A 21,113-nucleotide genomic window follows, 5' to 3' on the forward strand; every position below is an offset into this window, starting at 1 on the left:
ATGTTAAACAAATATAACTATGCGAAGTTTGGCAATTTAAATGTAATTTCAATCTTATTTTAGAAAAAAAGTATAAAAAGATACTAAATTAATCTTAATTTTGCAGATATTTGCATTAAAACGTGTTTTAATGCAAGTCCGTAGGCAGGAATCATCCCACTGGGCAGTTTGTTTCAACAGAACAATGTTCAATTTGAGTTATTAAAGCTTAAAAACAGTAATAACTGGAGTTAAGAGGTTTTCAGCGGGTAAAGGAAAGGTTTCAAGGGAACATCAGCCTTACCGGGTTACCTTGACAACGGGGCCGTGACTCACGGAGAGCAGTAATTTGACGACTAATGAGATTTGCACGGGAGCTGAATGCTGTTGCTTTTACTGCTGCTGGCAAACAGGCGGCAGGATTCCAGTATGATCCTCAAATACCAGCAACAGGCAGGGAAATGGAGGATTTACAAACACTCTGGGTTATATTTTACACTGATGATCCAGTAATATACCACTAATTGTTATTATTATTATTATTATTATCATTATTATTATTATTATTATTATTATTATTATTATTATTAAATAGACGATTGGCCACCGGTTGCTTCTCAGCAATCATTCTTTTCTTTCTTTATTGCTGCTGCTGCTGCGTCTGTCATTTTTGCATTTTGATGCAAACTGTAAGAGCTACATAAAACATGACAAAAATATTAAGACTAAAACAAATTTAAAAAGAAAGCATAAGTCAAGTAAATAAAGCCTAAATAAAGTATATTTCACAGAATAAGGAAACTGGATTTATTTTTAATTTACCTGGATTTTGTCCGGCAGTTCAGACATTCAATAGAAATATTGTTCAGATAAATTGAGGTATTTGGTATATACCAGAGCAAAAGGTATGAGTCAGATTTTAAACATGATATCCTGCCTTTAAAATCTATACAAATAAATATTTGGTCTGTGATGCTATCATCAGACCGGACATTTAAAGTGATGATAATAGCAAAAGATGTTAAGAAATGCCAGAGCGGTAACCATTGTGAACCTGTTAGCTTAACGTGTAAAGGTCAATGCTGACATGTGTCTCTTTGTCTTTATTTTGCAGGCGTCACCATGCCGTCACTCCCCAAGACCTCCACCACAGGCAAACCTTTCCTCATCTGTTGTGCCAACCTCCTCTTAATCCTCCTTTTCCTCAGTTCCTCTGGCGTTCACGGTGCTTCTCTCAGAGAACACAGACTACGAGGAAGTGAATCAGACTCCCAGGGAGGAGATGTCCACCAGGCTCCTAATGCCGACATGCTCAAAGCTTTGGAGTACATTGAGAGCCTCCGTCAAAGAACTGGCACGGACTCCCAGCAGCACGCCCATCTCGCTACAGGGTACGATACCAGCCACATGGATGATGCTGAGAAGCTGCGTGCCATGCTGAGACTGGCTTCTAACCCTATGCAGAGCAAAGATGAGGAGGAAGAGGAGGAGGAGGAGGAGGAGGGAAGGGAGGACAAAAGTGAAGAGCTGCTCCAGGCTGTTCTCAGCACCCTCCAGCAGACGGAAAAAGCCTCCAAGCCAGCTTCACTTCCCCCCAGCGTCGAAGGAGCGGGCATAAAGGATGGCATGTATCCCAGGGTGCAGCAGAAGCAACTCAGCATCAAGCCTCACAAGAAGCTGCCGCTAATGTTTGAGGACGAGGAAGAGGGGAGGGGGATGAGGAAGAGGATGAGGAGAGGTCAGATCTGGACCATGAGAGCCCCTTCAAACGCACCAACGAGAACGTGGAGGAGAAGTACACGCCTCAGAACCTGGCAACTCTGCAGTCTGTGTTTGACGAACTGGACAAGCTGACAAGTGTGAAGACCATGCATAAACGCCAAGATGATGAGGATGACATGGAGGAGAGTGATGATGAGGAAGAAGATGATGATATGTTTAATGTGAGGAATGTAGCATACAATGACGTAGGCGGGGATCTCGCAGACTGGGGTCCGCTACAAGAACAGGAAGAGGGAGAAGAGGAGGAGGAGGAAGAGGAGGAGGAGGAGGAGAGGGACAACAAACATGAGGCTGACCGAGGGCTTGATTATGTTGACGACAATGACGAAGAAGCTGATGAGGATGATGAAGTGGAAGATGATGAAAGCTACCCAGTCAAGAGAGCGAAAGAGCCAGATGACGTTGCTAACCTGGTAGACTATTACCTCCTAAAAGTGCTGGAGAAAACAGAAGAAGAGCAGAAACGACAGTTAGAGGAGAAAAAGAGGGCAGAGAGGAGAGTGGCTCAGACAGTGTACAGAGATAACATAGATCCACGGGCCATCTACCAGCTCATTCAGATCTCCCAAAAATACCAGATCCCACCTGAAGACCTTGTGGACATGCTCAAAACCAGAGAACCGACGAATCAAGACAAGTTACGAAAGAGCAATGAATTAGCCAGAGCAGAAAACAAGCTCTCTCAGATATCCTCAAAGAAGACACGCAAAAATCCTGAAGCTAAATTCTACAACAGACGCTTTCCTGATAGACAAAAGACACCAGAAGAGATTAGGACGGAAGAGATACTAAACATCTTGGGGTTAGAGGACGAAGAGGATGGAGCTCCTGTCAGGAAGCAGAAGCAGTACAAAAGCTCGCAGTTACGACTTCACACTCAGCCTCCTGGACATTCGAGGGAATCCGCTCCCACGCAACGGCGCCTTCCCAGTTTATTAAAAAACGACTATGATGACACCGTGGACGAGGATGAACTGGCAGCATATTTAGCAGCTCAGATGCTGGCACAGTATCCAAACCCCGTGTACAGAAACAACAAGGCGAGCCAAAAGCGGGACGAAGTTGGACAGAGCATGACGGGCTCTTTTGAACAGGCGATACAAGCTTATTTTGATCAAATAGACTCAGATAAAAACCCAAATGAAAAGAGACAGACTGAGGATGATGAGAGGGGCGGTGAAACACAAATGCAGGGCTTTGATAATGAGGCTGTGATGAAATTGCTGAGCTTTCTGAACCCAGAAACTGAAGCAAGTGCTACTAATACCAAAACTGCCCCAGGAATATAAAGAAGGCTATAGATAGATATACATATATATATATATATATGTTTTGGTGCAGGGAGATGGTGAAAATAAAGTATTTTGAAGAATATAACATGCAGTCAACTTTAGTTATTCTGTAGGTTTACAAATGTTCATATTTACTAGCAGAAATATGAGTGTTCAGACATTAACTTGATGCTTTTTTTTAATGAGTTTGTTGCTCAAAAACACTTTACAGTACAGTACAGTACAGTACATGTGACCAGCCCTTCAATGCACACACACAAACAAAATCAGTGTTGGATCCCTTAGATTTACTTGTGTTTTTTTGGTAATTCTTTTTTAAATGTGGTCATATGTGACATACCTGAGGTTAATAAAGCATTGACTTTATTTTTTCCTTACTGTGTAGTGTTTCTTCATTTACTCACCATCACACAATGCATACGTTTAAACCTGTCTTGCCTGACATGTATGATTACAAAAAACATGTTTAAATATTTAAAAAAAAAGGAAGTATTTCGATAAATTGGAAAAAAATACTTTTTTTCTGTCATATCTCCTGTCATCAAACCCTGAGATTAATAAATATGAGGCTTAAAAGGCACTTACAGATCCAAACGTAATTACAATTCTTAAAAACTAAGCAGAAACATAAAAAATCACCAGGATTGAGGTTATTGTATGACCACAGCGTTATGCCAAATGAGTCATTTGTTACTAAATAAAAATGTTGAGGATTAATAAACCTTTTGCTTTGAGTGGTGAAATGTGAGGCCTCCTTGGCTCAGTAGGCAGGTTTGCTCATGTATTCCTCCATTGTCTGTGATAAAAGCAGAGATACATTTCATATGAGTAATAAGAAAAAGCTAAGTTCACTAAAGAGTCTGCTAAACCTTAAAGTACCTCTTGGAGTGTGTCAGCCTCCTCCATAGATACACTAACAGCTACTTTGGATGTTTCTAGAACTTCTCCTCCCATCAGGAATTCATCCAGGATGTAGTAAGCCTTCTCAAAGTTAAAAATGATGTCCAACTCACACACCTGAAACAGAATAATATAACATATGTTAGACTAAAGATGAATTACACCTCCTCCCCATGGTAAGGAAGGTAATTCCACCCATTAGAGAACATGATAAACAATGTTTATGCTGTACTGCTATGGATGATCATCAGGCCCTATTTAAATATTATAAAGAATATAGAAATGGCAAGTTGATGAAGAAAGATGAGAAAATAAATAAAAACAGAGAAGATATTTAGAATCATTATAAACATCCTCTTTTTCATATCTGTCCTTTTTCATTGTTTGAGTTTTTTAAAATAATACGGCGTGGCTGTTGCCCTGTTTGTTTTTTTATCAATACAAGCAGGGCGGAAATCAAGTGGATCAGGAGCAGAGGAACCTTCCAGACACCAGGGGGAGTCTAACTGGTATAGAGCACAGTGATATATCTGTGTGAAGAGTCAAGGAGGAAAGGAAAGAGATTTTGCAGAACTCCTGCAGAGTAATGTAACGGAAAGTAAAGGAATCCCTATAGTTCAGATTCTAATACCTTTGACCAGTGTATCATTGGGAAGCTCACTGTTTTCTGTTCCTTTCATTTTGCCTTGTTACAGTTGAATTCCAATGAAGGGAGGTCTTAATGCTACAGCATTCAATGATGTTTAGACACTTGTGTGCTTCCATCTTTGTGGCAACAGTTTGGGTTTATCCCTTTCCTGTTTCAACATGAAACCGTCCAGGTGCAAAATACCAGCTCCATAATGAATGATTTCTGGATTTCTGTTTACTGGCCTGCACTGAGCCCTGACCTCAACCCCATCCAACACCTTTGGGATATACTTGAACACAGACTGCGAGCCAGGCCTTATAACCCAACATCAGTGTTGTGGAACTCACTAATGCTCTTGTGTCTGAATGAAAGCAAATGTCTGCAGACAGGTTCTAAAATCTGGCGGAGAGCCTCCGCAGAATGGTGGATTTCGGAATGAGGTGTCCAACAGGTGTTGTATTTACTGTTAATGTAGATTTATGTCTCTGTTACAACGGCATGACTATACAAAGTGATACCTAGAGATAACCGCAAAATATGTTTTCAATTGCCATTTCATACTTTATGTTATTTCAGTATTAAAGTGATGAAGCTTCTTGATGAAGCTTCTCTTTTTTTGTAACGATTTTGTTTGGGGCATTTTAAGCCTTATTATTAGACAGGAGAAGACAGGAAAGGGGGACATAGAGGGGGAATGACATGCAGCAAAGGGCCACAGGATGAGGAAACATCTTTAAGATGACTACACAACAGCTGTTTAAGGCTCCTACACTTTTGTTTTTACTTTGCTCAATTAAACCTTTTCTGAGGACAGTGTGTGAGCAAGCGTGCATCGTACTTCATCGACATCTTCCTCACTTTTGTTTGGGCCATGACTTTCAGCTCTACTTACGTTGCCAAAGTATTTATCCAACAACTCGACATATCTGTGCAGCACTTCAAGGCCCAGCAGCTCGTTATCCTGGTTCTCCAGACCAGTGCAGAAATACAGGCTGGCATACCTGCATTTGAAAAGGATGAAGGTCAGATGTTACAGCAATAGCTGACAAAATGTTGTGAACAAACTAGGACACATTACAAGCACATTTGACAGTACTCTGAGGAGAATGTGTGCTCATATGACTGCCTGTAAGGAAGTCCTTGGATTAAATGTGTTTCAAAGAGAAGGAAAAACAAGAATAAAAAGGTTTCTATACAATTATTATACAGAATAATGGTTTTACTGAGGATTTGCCGGCATATTATGCACATACATATTCAGCGGGTGGTCAAAATAACAGAAACACTTTGCAAAACAAGTTCCAATAAAACAATACCATTGCAAAAGCTTCACAAAGGTTCTATGTATTTTACTTATTTGTTATTGCACTGGAACACGTTACATTGTGAGGTGTTCCTGTTATTTTGTCCACTCCCACTAACTCTACTTTTACTACAAGTTTGTTACTGTGAGTAAAGGAAATAAAAAACAAACATGAGAAGATAAGCAATGTGCTGCGCCGTCACTGCCACGGCCCCATCACGCTCTGTGTGTTTAACTGGACCTTTACTCTATCCAGGTCTTGTTAACCCATTGTTGAGAACGGGTGTGTCGGTTTTCTGTGTGTATTTTGAAGCATTATCAAAGAGGACACGAGTTAATCATTTATGCATAAGTCAAATGTGGTTTCTGCTCAACACCCAAGTCTTTACCTGCCAGGACAGGACTGCTGATGACAAAACACTGAAAATAGCTAACAAGTAATTATAGCACAAATGAAAAAGCAGCTGTTGTAGGCACCTCCTGTAAACGATCTTGAGGTCCCTGTAATGGAGGAAATTGCAGGAACGTGGTGGACGGGCCAACACTAACATCATCATGTCCCGGATCACCTTCTTCTTCTCCCGGTCTGTTATTGGTGTGAACCATTTCTGCAGTCGCAGCTTCCCCTGCCGGCTGAACAGCAACAGGAAGCGCATCTGGCGAGGGCAGAAAGTACGAAAAGAGCAGAAAAACACTGACTTATGAAAGGTTCAGGAATCTTGTCATGCTGTGTTGAGGACACGATGACCAAACAGGAGGAACATCTTGTTCTATGGAGGTCAGATATAACTAAATACGATTAATTTATAGCTTGTCAACAGAGAAAACCAGACACAGACATACAGTGAATCAATTTTATACACGCTCACTGAGACAAAACACACACACACACACACACACACACACACACACACACACACACACACACACACAGTAATAATACTCCCACCTTCAATTAGAGCCATAGATACATGAAATAAAACTGCCCATGAGTGAGGTCTGCACCACACAGCAATTATATTTTACAACTACAAATGTGAATGAACATCACCAGGGAAGTATAACACATATCACACTATATCAACCTTTGAGTGCAATAACAGTAATACATTGTGTGTGTGTGTGTGTGTGTGTGTGTGTGTGTGTGTGTGTGTGTGTGTGTGTGTGTGTGTGTGTGTGTGTGTGTGTGTTGTGCAAGGGCAATTAATGAGATCTTTGACCTGAAGCGCAGCAGCAAGCAGCACTGCTTCTGCAACAAGATATACCAGGGCATGTGAAGGAACAGGCAGGATTGTAACTATAGGCTAACACAAGTGTCTTCTGGACAAAGATGAAGAATGATTTGGGTTCAAATACTTAAAAGCTATATGATTAGATTGTGTGAAATTCCAGATTCATCTCAGTTATATTGTTTAATGATATCGTTTAAATCATTAAAAAAACAAATTTAAACTTGGAAATTAAACCAACGTTTGGAGATTTGAATCTATTTGTCTGTCAAAATGGTTTTTTTTTCAAAAACTGTCCTTCCTTTTTCAAGCTTTTCACTTTGAGCTCCTTTTATAATGAAATGTGATAAATCTGACAAATTAGCCTGCTGTATTTCAGGATACCAGGAGAATATCAGGATCTTTAGAACAACGCCACTGGTTTTTGATTATTTTTTTTGACAGGACCAATGTAAAGGACACAATTGACGTGCAGTGTAGCACATTTTATTGCCAACAGGTGAACGGATGAAACTAGCTCGGATACTCACCATTTTGTGACAGCAGTCAGAGAGAAGTCCCCAAACTCAAATCCTTCAGGATTATGATAAAACCCTAGCTCAGAGTCCTGTCCTACTGTATCTTGTGCGTTTTGAGATGCGGCGACATTGTTGATCTTCCCAGAGTTCACTGCGCTCATACCTTCTCCAGTGGAGCCGCGCCCTGCTGCGCTCCAGCGGCTGATTGGCTGCCGAGGAGCCACCGGCAAACACACAGGTTAATAAGTGCAGTGCAGTCAGCAGTCAGAGAGGACATAGTGGATTCGATGTAGCCAATATTGTTTAAGATGTAGGAATATTTATTTGTAGTCAGTTATAGTATCTTTTTATGGAATACCATTTATTAAAAACAATAGCCTGTAGACTACATAAATACATTTATGCCTATGAAATAAATCCTGAAATAAATAAATGAGGCAATGAATATACTGTAATGTAGTATTGACTAATTAATTTTTTTCAGGATTTATTTTATAGCCATATATTTCATAGGTAGCCTAGGCTATATTCATTTTTTTATATTAAATAAAAACAGTATACATTTCATAGTTTTGGCACTTGAGTTATTTTTAACTAAACATTGCTAGCTTAAATTGTAAACTTAGCTAGCTACAGTAGCTACATTTGTCAGTATATATATCTATGAAGCGGAGCTAGCAGTGTTGTTAACTTAGCTAGTAGGTTAACGTTACACCTTACGGAGGTTCTGTTTCATCACTGTCTGTCACGTTGCTAGTATGTTTTATTGTTTATACGTTTATACTTCATGTCGTATTTTACCACACGCCTGTTTGTGTACTGTCCACATGTGGAAGAGGAGCTGGAGCGGGCCATGGGAGATTTAATTATTATTATTAATTAAATTATTATTATTATGGGAAAAAATTACGCAGGGTAAGTAACGTTATATTCAGTTTGCCAAGTTACGCACACTGACTAAAATAAGGACCGCATTATATATTTATGTTTATCTTTAGGTTAAATTACATTCAATTGAACTAATACATCGTTCCTTCCTGCCGCTGGGTGGCCGGTGGAGTTGTCGCCCACAGATGTTAATTCAGTGGAGCTACACGTGGTTTTGGTCCAGGGTAAAAGCGGATGAGAGAGCTCAGCACAGCGAGAGGCTTCCAGGGCAGCACCATGTCTCTGTACCGCAACTCTGCCTGGTTCCTGAAGGGAATGACCGAGTTTACAAGGTAAGGTGCCTTTACTGTGTATCTGCCCTGTATGCTGCTGAGACATCACTGTAGTGTTTTAGGAGTTGTATTAAGTCTGTGACCTGCTAGTGTTTTCCTGTGTGCATCCTCCCTATGCGTGAATCCAGTTATTATTATTTCAGATCAGTAGCCTACACAGAAAGTGTAATTTTAAGAAACGTATTATGGAAGAAAATGTTAAGATTGAATACATTATTGGTGAACGCCTAATTATATTGCCTCATATTAAATTCTGCTCTTTGCCTCATGCTTTTATTGTAATTTTATTGTATTTCTGTTAATGGGAGTAAACATCACAAGGCATTTAAAGTTAAGTGTAGGAAAAATAAAATTATATTCCAGTATGGTTGATCCTAAGAGATGGGATGGGTTTGGACCACTCCAATAAGCAACCAGCCGACTCATTTTCTAAAATATATTATAATATTATCAGGGAACCCCACCTAAACTGCCTCCATGCCTTTTCATTAGAAGACTTTAAACTGATACACATCTTACTGATGAAAGTTAACACCATGATAAGTAGAGATGAAATGATTGATCGATTAGTTAATCGAGAAAAAAATTATTGGCCAGCTATTTTAATAATAAGCATTTCAACTTCTTAAATGTGAGGATTTTTGTGCTTTTCTTTGTTTTAGATTAGTTTCAAGCTCACAACATCATCAACCAGGGATGTAACGATTACCAGTGTAACGGTAAACCACGATACAAATCTTGACGATAACAATTACCGTTTTCATTTAAAATATCATTATTATCACGGTGGATTACCACGGTGTGGAAACCGTGTTTAACCCTTCCCAGCTTCATCCGAGTCTCCTGAAGTTGCCGCACAGGCACACTGCGTAGCAAATAAGCTGTTTACATGCTGAACCCTTGTTCCTTTGATGTTAAAAGTTGCACTTTTGATAAGGTTTAGCCTATATTTTTGTAATATAATAAACACTGTTACACTTTTTGAAATTATTTCAGCTTGTGTAGGCCTATCAGTGCGTTCTGAATATATTGAACACACTTTTAAAAATACCGCGATAATACCAAAAACAAATAATTTTCATACCGTTACATCCCTATCATCAACGTGTAAATCTAAACATCTTTGGGTTTTGGAATGTTGATCGGACAAAACATAACATTTGGGAAATTGTGCTGGCCATTTTTCACTACTTTCTGATTTAATAGACCAAATAAGTAATCAAGTAACTAGCCAACTACAAAATAATCATTAGTTTCAGCCTTAATAATATTAATATTAAACTTATTGTGTATAGGTTATCTGAGGTACAGTTAGGTAGGGTCAAAGGTTATATAAGGTTCTGGATCTTTAAAAGGGATAAGATGTATAACTTACTGGTGGTTGATGATCATTGACTGGAGGTTTTAGTTTACCAATATTTTGATTGCCACCGCATAACTGAACAGAATGGAACTGCAGCGCATCTTTGAATATCATTTCTTTATCAATTGAGCAAAGTTTTTAGTGACTCAGCAGGAGCCATGTGAGAACATAACTCAGTTGTTCATCCACAATGGGGCTTTAAATGCTTTATCAGTCCAATATGATCTATTGCAGCCCTAAGGCGCCTTTCCTCATCAGTAAACAGCAAGCCAAGTTGTCTGAAGAGGTGCTTTTGTGATTGTTTCCCTTCTCCCCTTTGTTCTGTGTTATCTTTTCTCCCAGAGAGCTGCCTGGCAACCTGCTCTGACCCTACACTAATAGCTCTCTGCATGACACCATCGAACAGAGCGGGCATTTAGCCTCAGTATTACCCCCCTCCCTGTCCCCTTTATCCCCCCTTGTGCCGCCTTCAACAATGACATCCAGGACAATGGGGGGAATTGAAGTCCTTGGTGCCACACGCTCACACACACACACACACACACACACACACACACACTCACACACACCCCGATCCTGTTGTCACCGTCGGTAGTCTCACCCCAAACCCTTTCTCATGAGAGATTCATTGTATCTGTACAGTAAAGCTGTGAACAGACATACAGTAACCAGGCTGACCTCAAACACTGACCCTTTCTGACCTGAACAGATACAGTAATACAGTAAAGATGTTGCTGACATGAATATAATGCAGTGGATGTTTATATCCTGCAGGAATGCCTTCCTGTCAGCCTCAAAGAGGTTTGTGGAGAAGGACCTGGAGGTGTCCGTGGCTGGACGTGCCTTCATGATAACAGGAGCCAACAGTGGCATTGGGAAAGCTACTGCTATGACCATCGCTAAGAAAGGTGCCAATCCTACCGCCTGTTTTTCATCAATTTAACTCATGTATGAAGACAAACACAACACGTGTTGTGATTGATAATATTGCATTGGAAAAATTTATTTTTAATACTATTGTTTAAGAGGAGTAATTGCTTAATGATAGCAATGGTACAAAATATTAGCAGTCACGACACATTCCCATTTTGGATCATACAAACAAAATCAAAAAGGTCAGGTAACAGTGTAGTGGACAATAATTACATAAAGCCAACACCACGTAGTGATGATAAGCCTTTCATAAAATAGCCCAGGCCCAGGTTATAATCACACAGGTACAAACCCAGGTGCCACATGAAAAGGAACTGGCTGCCACCAGGAAACCTTTCATATAGACAAAGGACCAGTGTTATTAATATGTTTAAAGCACAAAATACTATTACAACCTAGTGGATAATAATATAAAACACAAATGTTTGCTTGTTACTGTTTACATTCAGTTTATTCATTTGCAGCCTCAATCTTGTCTTTTATGACTCAGGCAGCAACTACTAACACTGCATAGTAGTGCATAGCATTCCAAATACCATTGAAGGCAGGTGCTGGACCAATAGAAGACAGCAATGAAAATATGTTTTCAGCAGCTACTACTACACCTGATCTCCCAGATTCTAAGTTCCACACACTACAAGAAAGGAGAAACATTTGGTGCTAATGGTAAAAATCATTAGCCCTTACACATTCCCTTAATTTGTAAATCCAAATGTATGTAACAGTGTATGCAAATTAGGTATGACAAAAAGGCACACAAAAAAATCTTGAAAAAGGCAGCCACACAATGAGTTGATGCTCCCAAACAGATTTCAGAATGTCATAGCTGTACTTCATAAACTTTTACTCCTACAAAGTTTGCATAAAGTTAGCTTGAATCTAACACTCTTCTCCTCTTGAAAATGTGTTCAGATCAGTTCTCAGCTGAAAAAGAATGGCGTTTATTCCATTTTCTTTCACAGGCGGAACGATCCACATGGTGTGCAGGAACAAGGACAAGGCCGAAGAGGCGAGGGCTGATATTGTGAAGGAGACGGGAAATAAAGTACAGTGTGACTCTCTTCTCAACAGACACAGACAAAAAAAACACAGGGATAGACAGCCTTGAAATTGTCTGGTTTCTCAGATGTGACATTATTACTTCTAAATGGCTGGTGTCATTACAGGAAGTGTATGTCCACATCCTGGACCTGTCTGAGACCAAGAAGGTCTGGGAGTTTGCTGAGGCCTTCAAGAGAAAGTACAAGGCCCTCAATGTACTGGTGAGTGACATGAGTTACCTATTTTCATATTTGGAAACATACGGCAATGAGATTATTATTTTACTGTTGTTCACTGGTTTTGTGTTGGCACCTACTTCACTTTTCCTCTCTTTTTCTTTTCTCTCATGTGTTGTAATCTATGCAGATCAATAACGCAGGCTCCATCATGAGTCAGAGGGATACGAACGCTGAGGGGCTTGAGAAGAGCTTCGCCTCCAACGTCCTTGGTGAGTCAAAGCTCAGGGGTGAGGAGTAAAGGAAACGCTGATAAAAAAAAGAAATGTGGTATAGTTATATTTAGTTTTTGTTTTCCACTAGGGGTTTACATTCTTACCAAGAGTCTGATTCCCTTGCTGGAGAAGAGCGCAGATCCCAGAGTGGTGAGTCTGAGAGACACAACCTGTGTTTGTTTGCCACCGTCACAATCTCCTACTGTCTGCTCGACTGTAGGTTTGTCTTACCTCACAGAAGTTACGGACCTTTATTGTTTTCAAAATTTTATGACAAGTTCATAGACTTTAAGTTGTGTTGCACTAGTCAGTGTAATCCATCATTTTAATGAACATTTTATAAGTTTGGGCCACTGGGTTGTGGCTATTTTAATGGTTAATTGCTGATCACATCAATGAGACACACCCTCAGAAATCTTACTTAACATTAGTAAAAAGAACATTTCAGGCATATAAGGAATTCTTTACTAATAACACAGGGACACAGGCTGCAGAAAAGATCAGATGTATTTATTATTTCACTGTAAAAAATCTGACTGTATATACAGTCAGCGGCAGAAGAAGTAAAGTCTTTAGTAAACTACAAAAAAGAATACAACAAAGCAAAAACACTACATGTAGTTCTGCATTTAAAAAGTATAATTTTTTGGAAAATGTACTCACTGACCTCTGTCAGTGTAATTTCATGTTAATATTATAATAAAATATGCATAATATATAAGCAGCATTATAGCGGCTTACATGTAATGTGTCTTTTAATGTAGCTAATTGTAACCTTTTTATTTAAACAGTTTGGTAGTTTGATCTATTACTATGTATCCTACTTTATCATAGGTTTTGTATGTAAAATCTCCAAGGTAACTAGCAACTATAGCTGTCAGATAAATGAAGTGGAGTAAAGTATAATATTTACCTCTGAAAAGTAGTGATGTAGAACTATACAGGAGCAAAAAAATGTAAATACTAATATACCTCAAAATATATTCAAATACTTGAATACATGTACTTAGTTATGTTCCACCACAGTGTATAGCATATATAGCATATATATAAAACTTTTATCATGCATATATCAACCCCAGCTCCCTGTTCCACCCCTCACCCATGTTCCCCTTTGTCTATGGTCAGATCACAGTGTCATCAGGGGGAATGTTGGTGCAGAAGCTCAGGACGGGAAACCTGCAGTCTGAGAGAGGCCGCTATGACGGCACCATGGTCTACGCCCAGCACAAAGTAAGAAGACAGCTTTAATACCTGCTGATCCGTGTGTTACAGTTTTTTTCGATTGCTAAACGACAGTGGGCACAACTGGAGTCACATGTGCAAAACTCTAACTACAGTCTGCACAGCAGCAGTTCATGTGGACCAAACTCTAGTTTGTTTTTCATTGCTTGAACACAGTTTTCAAAACTCTACACACTTATCCCATGACTTTAACCACAACGTGCACAACACTGTAGATTTACAGCACTTTGTTCAAATGCTAACACACTGCTGTCAAAACTGTTAACCACGCATTCAAAACAGAATAGATTTCAGTCTGGTGCCTATCAAACACTGCTGATTGCAATTTTAGCTGAAAGCCTAAGTAGGTGTCTTGTTTTAGACTAGTTAGTGAACATATATGGTATTTATATAGAGAAAGCTCAGAAAGCCTTTTTTGTATACAAACACCAAATACAGTTTTTCTTGATTGCTTTGATACAGCAGTCAACTCAAACTCCACATTTTCAAAACAGTTAACACACAGGCCGAAACAGTGGCACTCATGGTCAAAATGAAACATTTTGTTTGCAAAAGGCTCTAACTGTGCCAAAACATTTAAAATATGCAACAATAGCAAATTTTGCATTCAAACAACACAACTTGCAAACAAGTGTGTGAGCTCTTGCAATCAACCATTACACAGTGGACAACAAAATACAAAATACAGCACTCAGTGCGAATCAGTGCACCATCGCTTGTCATTGTAGCCTATTACTGTACGGAGATTTCATGCCAGTGCCATTTGTTGTCAAATTTGCCTTCTTGCAAAGAATTGGATCCAGAATCAGAAATGATTTGATGCAAATTTTATTGATTCCATTGATTCTTATTTTCAAACTGTGGCTGAAAACTGAAATACTGTAAATATTACACAAAATACATGTAAACCAAACCAAAATAAAATCTATTAGAGTATAAGAAATTAAGAAAATAAAAATAAAATATATTTCAGTAAAGTATAAACATCTATTACTGTAGAGTATAAGAAATAGCCACTATTGATACTCAATCTCTAATGTCTTGAGGATGGGGCCACATGGCCTAACCCTGCTGACTGATTGCTAATTGAAGATTTGTGTAAAGGAGTGTCAAACAGGTGCTTCAGTGATTTCATACTGATTAAGGTAGTTTCTAATAGTTAGGAACAGATGGTTTCTGTTTGGTTACAATAGCTAAAACAATGGAGTTTGGACTGCTTGAATGACATCCGTGTTAACTGTTCTGCAAAAGCGTGGGGGAAATCCAATGAGAAAGGGTTAACACATTTGCAAGAGGTGTCTTCTGCTCTGCTGAGACAGTGATGATGAAAACCAAGTGGATCCCAGTTTCTTTACAGGTCAAAGCAATCAAGAAAAACTGTAAGAATGAAACAATTATACACTGTACCGTTTGAGAGAAACAGGTAAAAGAGCAAAGATACCAATATGTCCAGGTAAGATGTCTGAGGTTATGTACACAGCTATAAAAAAAGTGAAAAACACTATATCTTTACAATAGTAAAACTGCATTCTTACTGTTTTTCAGAAAGTAATGGAGGTGAAAGCAATAGAAACTCCACTTTTTTTAGTATTTAGAGATGATGCAGACATCTAATGTGATGAAGAAAACTTGCCACTTGATGCTGGAAAGAGGCAGAATTAGTCACACTATTCTTTGTTACTGTTACGTATGTACCTTTAGTTTTTTTCCCAGTAATTCCATAAATTAGTAGAGATAAAATTCTATATTGAAGAAAACTGCTGATTTTCATTATTCTTGTTTACCTTACGTAAAATTGGTATATTATACAATCTATATCTTTTCCTTAAATAAACTATTGAGTAGTGTCAAGTCACTCAAATTGTTCAAACTGTAAAGATGAGAAAGTTTGTAATTTGTGTATTGGTGTTTGACGCTAGTGTTTTTACTCTCAGTGTGTTCTGAGTGACAGTGTGTGTTATCTCAGTGAGGATTGTGCATAGTGTTTGGCTGCACTGAGCCTGTTTTGCAGGTGATGTGAACTGTTTAGCTCAGGTGACTGTTGGTAGTGCAGACTGTAGTTTGAGTTTTGCACACGTGACTCCAGTTGTGCCCAGTGTCGTTTAGCAATCGGAAAAAACTGTAAGACTCAGCAAAAATCGCAGCTGATGGACTGTCAGGCTTTACTGTCCTTAAGTGTTTGCGGAGGAAACATACAGGACATACTGTATCAAAGGCACAGTATTCTCATGTTAAATGTATTATAGAGATAAATAGAAAAGTGTGATTAATAAAATGCCGAGTAGATATTTGCAGCTGATGATTCATGATTCATAGGTCAGACACTAAAATAGTTGTTTTCCCTAATGAAGTATATGGCTGGTGCAGGGTTTTAGATTATATTCTGATTGTAGAGTTCATTAGTACTACAGTGAACCTCAATTGAATGATGTGAATGGTGGGGTCACATTTTAATCTGCATGTTATCCTGCTAGGATATTAATATATTCATGTTGCGTATGAATCAAAATATTGGCAAATGGAAGTTTCCGTCCAAAAACTCAAAAGAGTATCAGCCATCAAAAGCCCATGTAAGTTACATCCTGTTTTGTATGATATTATAGAGAACTATGATGAATCAAATGACATCCAAGCATGGATGCCTTAAATCTGTGTCTGTGTCTATTATTTGGTTTACAGTGATCATTTGAAATGCTGCTGCATTACAATGTTTGGCTAAACTGACACTGACATGTAAAAAGAGACATGTGAGCCTTACCTGCTTAGAGTCCAACCCTTCAGACATCCTCTCTCTTAAGACACGTTTATTCATTTGTGTCTGTGTGTTTGTGTGTGTGTGTGTGTGTGTGTGTGTGTGTGTGTGTGTGTGTGTGTTCCAGAGGCAGCAGGTGGTGATGACAGAGCAGCTGGCAAAGACTCATACTAACATCCACTTCTCCGTCATGCATCCAGGCTGGGTTGACACTCCAGGTTCAGGCCCCTTAGACACATGCACAACACTAAGAATCAACCACCACTTTTTTACGCTAAATCATTCTCTTTAAAAAAAAAAAAAACTGCCCTTCTCGCTTCCTAATCCTTATCCAAGTTTGTTTCTGTCCCTCTCTGTCTCTGTCTGTCCTAGCGGTGGCCAATGCCATGCCAGACTTCCATCAATCTATGAAGGACAGTCTGCGGACCCCAGAGCAGGGGGCTGACACCGTGATTTGGCTGGCTGTCTCTGAGGCTGCAACCACAAACCCCAGTGGGCATTTCTACCAGGGTATGTTGCAAAAGCAATCTTTGTCATTTTCATTTACCTGCTTATCTATAAGGGATTTGTGTATTAAAAAAGGTTTGGCAAAAGAGACAAAGATACAACTTTAGCACCCCTAGATTACAACAAAAAGAAATGGTAAGAAAGGCAGAAGAGAAGAGAGGCGAACACTGTTGGCTGAATTATATGTTGTTTGTCAGTTGTGGGTCAGCATGGTATGTGTGTGTGTGTGTGTGTGTGTGTGTGTGTGTGTGTGTGTGTGTGTGTGTGTGAGAGAGAGAGAGGGTGCTTGAGGGTTTGGCCTGTGTCCATTGCAGCTGGAGTGGGCTGCTTTTGGTGCCAGATACTGCCAGAGAGTACAGTGCCTCTATGAGTATATACACACAAATGTGTGTGCAAAACAAGTGTGTACACACACACACACACACACACACACACGCAAAATGGCCCCAGTGGCCTTGAAGAGGGAGACTGTAGCCTAATATGAAAATCTCACTTTAACAGAGACACAAACACACTGCATTCATTTTAATGTGATTTAATATAATGGAATTGTGGCTAGTGTTTTTTTCTCCCAATTTTAGGCAGGTTAAGCCTTCATATCTGATAAAAAATCCAGTTCCAAAAGTCTGTTTGGCTGTTTTCCTCTAATCTCATTTCATGTCAACACTCGCTAAGCAAAACTACTGTAGTTGCCAAAATTGTAACAGCTGTCAACAAGGCAATATTTACTGTTATCTTGGAAACACTGGCACATTTTCATTTTGGCATTGCCATGCAAGTTGAAAACCTGGCATCCAATCTTGTACATATCCACATCAAAACTTGAAAAGGTATTTGCTGTCCAGTATAAACACAGTCTTAATACAAATTAAACCTCCAATACTGTTTTCACAAGCAACATGAAATACAATGTATGATATAACAACATACTACAGTTTAGATTGTTTTAGCGTGACTAATGTCTGAGCGCTCGCAACTATTGACACCCTTGAGTGGCCGGCATTGTGGAATCATAAAAATAAAATAAAAAATTGTTTCTTGAAACTATGAGCACATCAATTAGGCTGCAGTATTTCAATCCATTGCTGTTGTTTGCTGATGTTTGTTCTTGTTGAAAATAATAAAGGTGCACAGCTAAGATAGTGTGGACATTTTATTCTGAAAACTTAAATTCTTGAAGTTAAAGAAGCTTTAAATTCAGTTTCCTCAAAAAAGGCCTACAAATCATTTTTCATTGGTTATTCCATCCATTGTATGCATCTTATCTTATTCTTATCCTTGTCCAAGAATTTAATTAATTATATCATTGGAAACTATTGTTAAAAACTGCCGGGAAGTAATGAAAAACTGTGATACAGTATACATATTCCTGGGCCATATATTTTTCCATCATTAATGATGATGATTGTGAAACTGGTATTAAATTGCATTCTATGTGGCATTAAAATGTCTTAAATTGAACCCTGGTGTTTGAATCGAGTCAGATGCCTAGCTGAGTCTGTTGCCATTGGGGATGAGGGTTTAAAATGAATCCAGTGTTTGCATTTCTTCAACCAATCTGAGCAGGCTGTTTGTACATGTGCTGACTCCCTGACACCTTGTAGAAATCAATATTACTACCAGGCTAGGGAATAATAATAATAAGAGTCAATAGATAGTTCTTACTAGAGCCAGACCGATATATCGGCGGGCCAATATTATCTGCCGATATTAGGCATTTTCCAAACTATCGGTATCGGCATTTATAATGGCCGATAAATTAATATTTAAAAAATAAAATAAAAACGGACGAAACACCCTTCAACCATGTTATGAGTGTTGGCATTGCATAGTTTGTCCACCAGAGGGCGCTCTACAACATCCCTGTTGGCAACAGTTGAATTGTTTTTGTGTTTTTGTTCAAAGGACTTTTCATATCTGAAGTTTGTATTTTTATAAATTTTATTTATCACAACGTTAATATGTTTTGATGTTCCTCTGTTCTGTTGTGAAACAAACAAGTTAATTTTAAACTGCATTATCATATTATTTTAGTGAGGACTCATAAATAACTACAAATAACTAATGTTTGGGAAATCTGTTTATGTTTTGTTACGCGTTTCTGGATATACGGTATCTCACAAAAGTGAGTACACCCCTCACATTTTAGTAAATATTTCATTATATCTTTTAATGGGACAACACTGAAGAAATTACACTTCTACTGCTACAATGTAAAGTATTAAGTGAACAGCTTGTATAACAGTGTACAGTGCAGTCCCCTCAAAATAACTCAACATACAACCATTAATGTCTAAACCGCTGGCAACAAAAGTGAGTACACCCCTATGTTAAATTCCCATAGAGGCAGGCAGTTCCTGATAAAGTTCCCTTGGCCTTTGGAATTAAAATAGACCCACATCATCACATACCCTTCACCATACCTAGAGATTGGCATGGAGTACTTTCCATAAAATCATCTCTCAATGCAAATCAAACCAGCTATTAGGCTAACTGAAATAAAACCATGCCAATCTCTAGGTATGGTGAAGGGTATGTGATGATGGGGGGGCTATTTTAATTCCAAAGGCCAAGGGAACTTTATCAGGATGCACAGTATCCTGGATTCATGAAATAACTGGCCTTTAAAAATAAAAACCTGCCTCTATGGGAATTTAACATAGGGGTGTACTGACTTTTGTTGCCGGTTTAGACATTAATGGCTGTGTGTTGAGTTATTTTGAGGGAACTGTACTTTATATAAATATATATCAGCCGATATATGGGAATATTGGATTTTTAAATCACCAAATATTTGTATCGATATCGGCCTTAGAAATCCTCCTATTGGTCGGGCTCTAGTTCTTACATGTACACTCCTTTATGTTAAATCCATTTGTCTGTTTGTGCACAGATCGAAAGATGGTCTCCACCCATCTGCCGCTTGCCTGGACCCACAGCTCTGCCCTGGAGGAGCAGAAGTTAATGTCTGTGCTGGAGGACTTGGCCAAGACATTTCAGCCACACTGAGGCAGCAGGAACTGGTTACCAGTACAGCATCAACACTAACAACATCTGTTCACACTGACCAAGGCTGGGCTCAGTATTTTATCCCCCCTGATACCATACACTCCAGGAGAGGGAATATTTCTAGGTCCATTTTTATCCAAAGCATTTGGAATTTGGAGTGTTAACTCTACCTGTGTTCACTGGCTTGGGAAAACTATGAAGATATACTGTGAAACCCAGCCTTACAATGCCAGATTAAACTCACCTACATATAACAGAGGGATGAGCCAGATTTGCAATGCTTTATAACAATTTGTATAGCACATTTTCATATTTAACTTTATAAGGACTAACATGTAATTGTAAAAGAGTGTTTGATAGTGATGGTGCCTTTATGAGTTTTCAAAGGATATTATCTTGCTAATAGAGAGAGCACCTTCACAAACCACACAAAAACACACACACAACCACGTCTGTTACTGTGACTTTATGAAAGTTGTCAATCAGATGGGAATCTGATGTGACCAAAGTCACTCACACACCCTATATTATTAATTCACACCACCAGCTATGGGTTCAATCTCTCGTCTTGACAACTTGCAAACGTGCAAAGTGATGTGTATTTAATAGCTATGTAAGTAACTTGTGTATTTGCTATACTGTAGTCAGCTTCTGTACTGTGCAGGCTGAGCTTAAGCTGGAGGTGAAGTGCTCTCTTTACTAGCCATGTGCCTTTTTAATACACCACACAGCAGCATCACTTGACGTGCAATAAACCCTTTGTATTAATGACTCCGTAATATCTGCCAGCACCTTTAAAACTTCTTTTTACTGACTGAGTTTATCTTGTAAATGTCTGCTTAAATAAAGAAAATTACTTATTTTTTTGTGTCTAGTTGTGCTGCTGAGTAACGTTTTGATTCGATTAAAACACTACCCAGAATAACCAAAAACAGTCAAATAAACATATCAGAATATC

General features: G+C 38.9%; 3 protein-coding genes across 4 annotated transcripts; 2 read left to right on the forward strand and 1 right to left on the reverse strand.

The window, feature by feature from the left end:
- Positions 1-1,101: 1,101 nt before the first annotated feature.
- On the forward strand, positions 1,102-3,050 carry scg2a (secretogranin II a). Its single transcript, XM_028574011.1, has 3 exons — positions 1,102-1,682; positions 1,727-2,623; positions 2,693-3,050. The coding sequence occupies exons 1-3, from the start codon at positions 1,102-1,104 to the stop codon at positions 3,048-3,050; spliced, it is 1,836 nt and encodes a 611-aa protein (XP_028429812.1).
- A 264-nt stretch (positions 3,051-3,314) lies between these two features.
- Positions 3,315-7,828, reverse strand: ap1s3a (adaptor related protein complex 1 subunit sigma 3a). The gene is made up of 5 exons (XM_028573857.1): positions 7,647-7,828; positions 6,365-6,543; positions 5,477-5,585; positions 3,933-4,070; positions 3,315-3,849 (listed from the first exon to the last, which is right to left on the reverse strand). Exons 1-5 carry the CDS (start codon positions 7,647-7,649, stop codon positions 3,814-3,816), a joined length of 465 nt encoding a protein of 154 aa, XP_028429658.1. The 5' UTR covers positions 7,650-7,828; the 3' UTR covers positions 3,315-3,813.
- Positions 7,829-8,475: 647 nt separating this feature from the next.
- Positions 8,476-20,987, forward strand: dhrs12la (dehydrogenase/reductase 12-like a). Of its 2 annotated transcripts, none has more exons than XM_028573764.1 (11): positions 8,476-8,549; positions 8,708-8,854; positions 10,992-11,125; positions 12,113-12,195; positions 12,317-12,412; positions 12,558-12,639; positions 12,731-12,792; positions 13,771-13,875; positions 16,767-16,857; positions 17,012-17,149; positions 20,040-20,987. In XM_028573764.1, exons 2-11 carry the CDS (start codon positions 8,757-8,759, stop codon positions 20,153-20,155), a joined length of 1,005 nt encoding a protein of 334 aa, XP_028429565.1. In that variant the 5' UTR covers positions 8,476-8,549; positions 8,708-8,756; the 3' UTR covers positions 20,156-20,987. The 2 variants fall into 2 exon arrangements, with proteins under 2 accessions (XP_028429565.1, XP_028429563.1); XM_028573762.1 differs by having other exon boundaries at positions 8,477-8,549; positions 8,633-8,854.
- The last annotated feature ends 126 nt before the right edge of the window (positions 20,988-21,113 follow it).

The sequence above is a fragment of the Perca flavescens genome, chromosome 3 (genome assembly GCF_004354835.1).
Source record: "Perca flavescens isolate YP-PL-M2 chromosome 3, PFLA_1.0, whole genome shotgun sequence".
In the NCBI taxonomy this organism is placed as follows: domain Eukaryota; kingdom Metazoa; phylum Chordata; class Actinopteri; order Perciformes; family Percidae; genus Perca; species Perca flavescens.

Bases quoted from the DNA above. Each gene is read 5' to 3' on its own strand.
- scg2a (XM_028574011.1), top strand. From the start codon at position 1,102: ATGCCGTCACTCCCCAAGACCTCCACCACAGGCAAACCTTTCCTCATC. The intron at 1,683-1,726 runs AGAGGGGAGGGG...GAGGTCAGATCT, and splicing joins CTAATGTTTGAGGACGAGGA to GGACCATGAGAGCCCCTTCA. The intron at 2,624-2,692 runs GTTACGACTTCA...GCGCCTTCCCAG, and splicing joins AAGCAGTACAAAAGCTCGCA to TTTATTAAAAAACGACTATG.
- ap1s3a (XM_028573857.1), bottom strand. The intron at 5,586-6,364 runs GTGCCTACAACA...TTTCAAATGCAG, and splicing joins CTCAAGATCGTTTACAGGAG to GTATGCCAGCCTGTATTTCT. The intron at 3,850-3,932 runs GTACTTTAAGGT...CTTTTATCACAG, and splicing joins AGGCTGACACACTCCAAGAG to ACAATGGAGGAATACATGAG.
- dhrs12la (XM_028573764.1), top strand. From the start codon at position 8,757: ATGAGAGAGCTCAGCACAGCGAGAGGCTTCCAGGGCAGCACCATGTCT. The intron at 12,413-12,557 runs GTGAGTGACATG...TAATCTATGCAG, and splicing joins ACAAGGCCCTCAATGTACTG to ATCAATAACGCAGGCTCCAT. The intron at 13,876-16,766 runs GTAAGAAGACAG...TGTGTGTTCCAG, and splicing joins TGGTCTACGCCCAGCACAAA to AGGCAGCAGGTGGTGATGAC.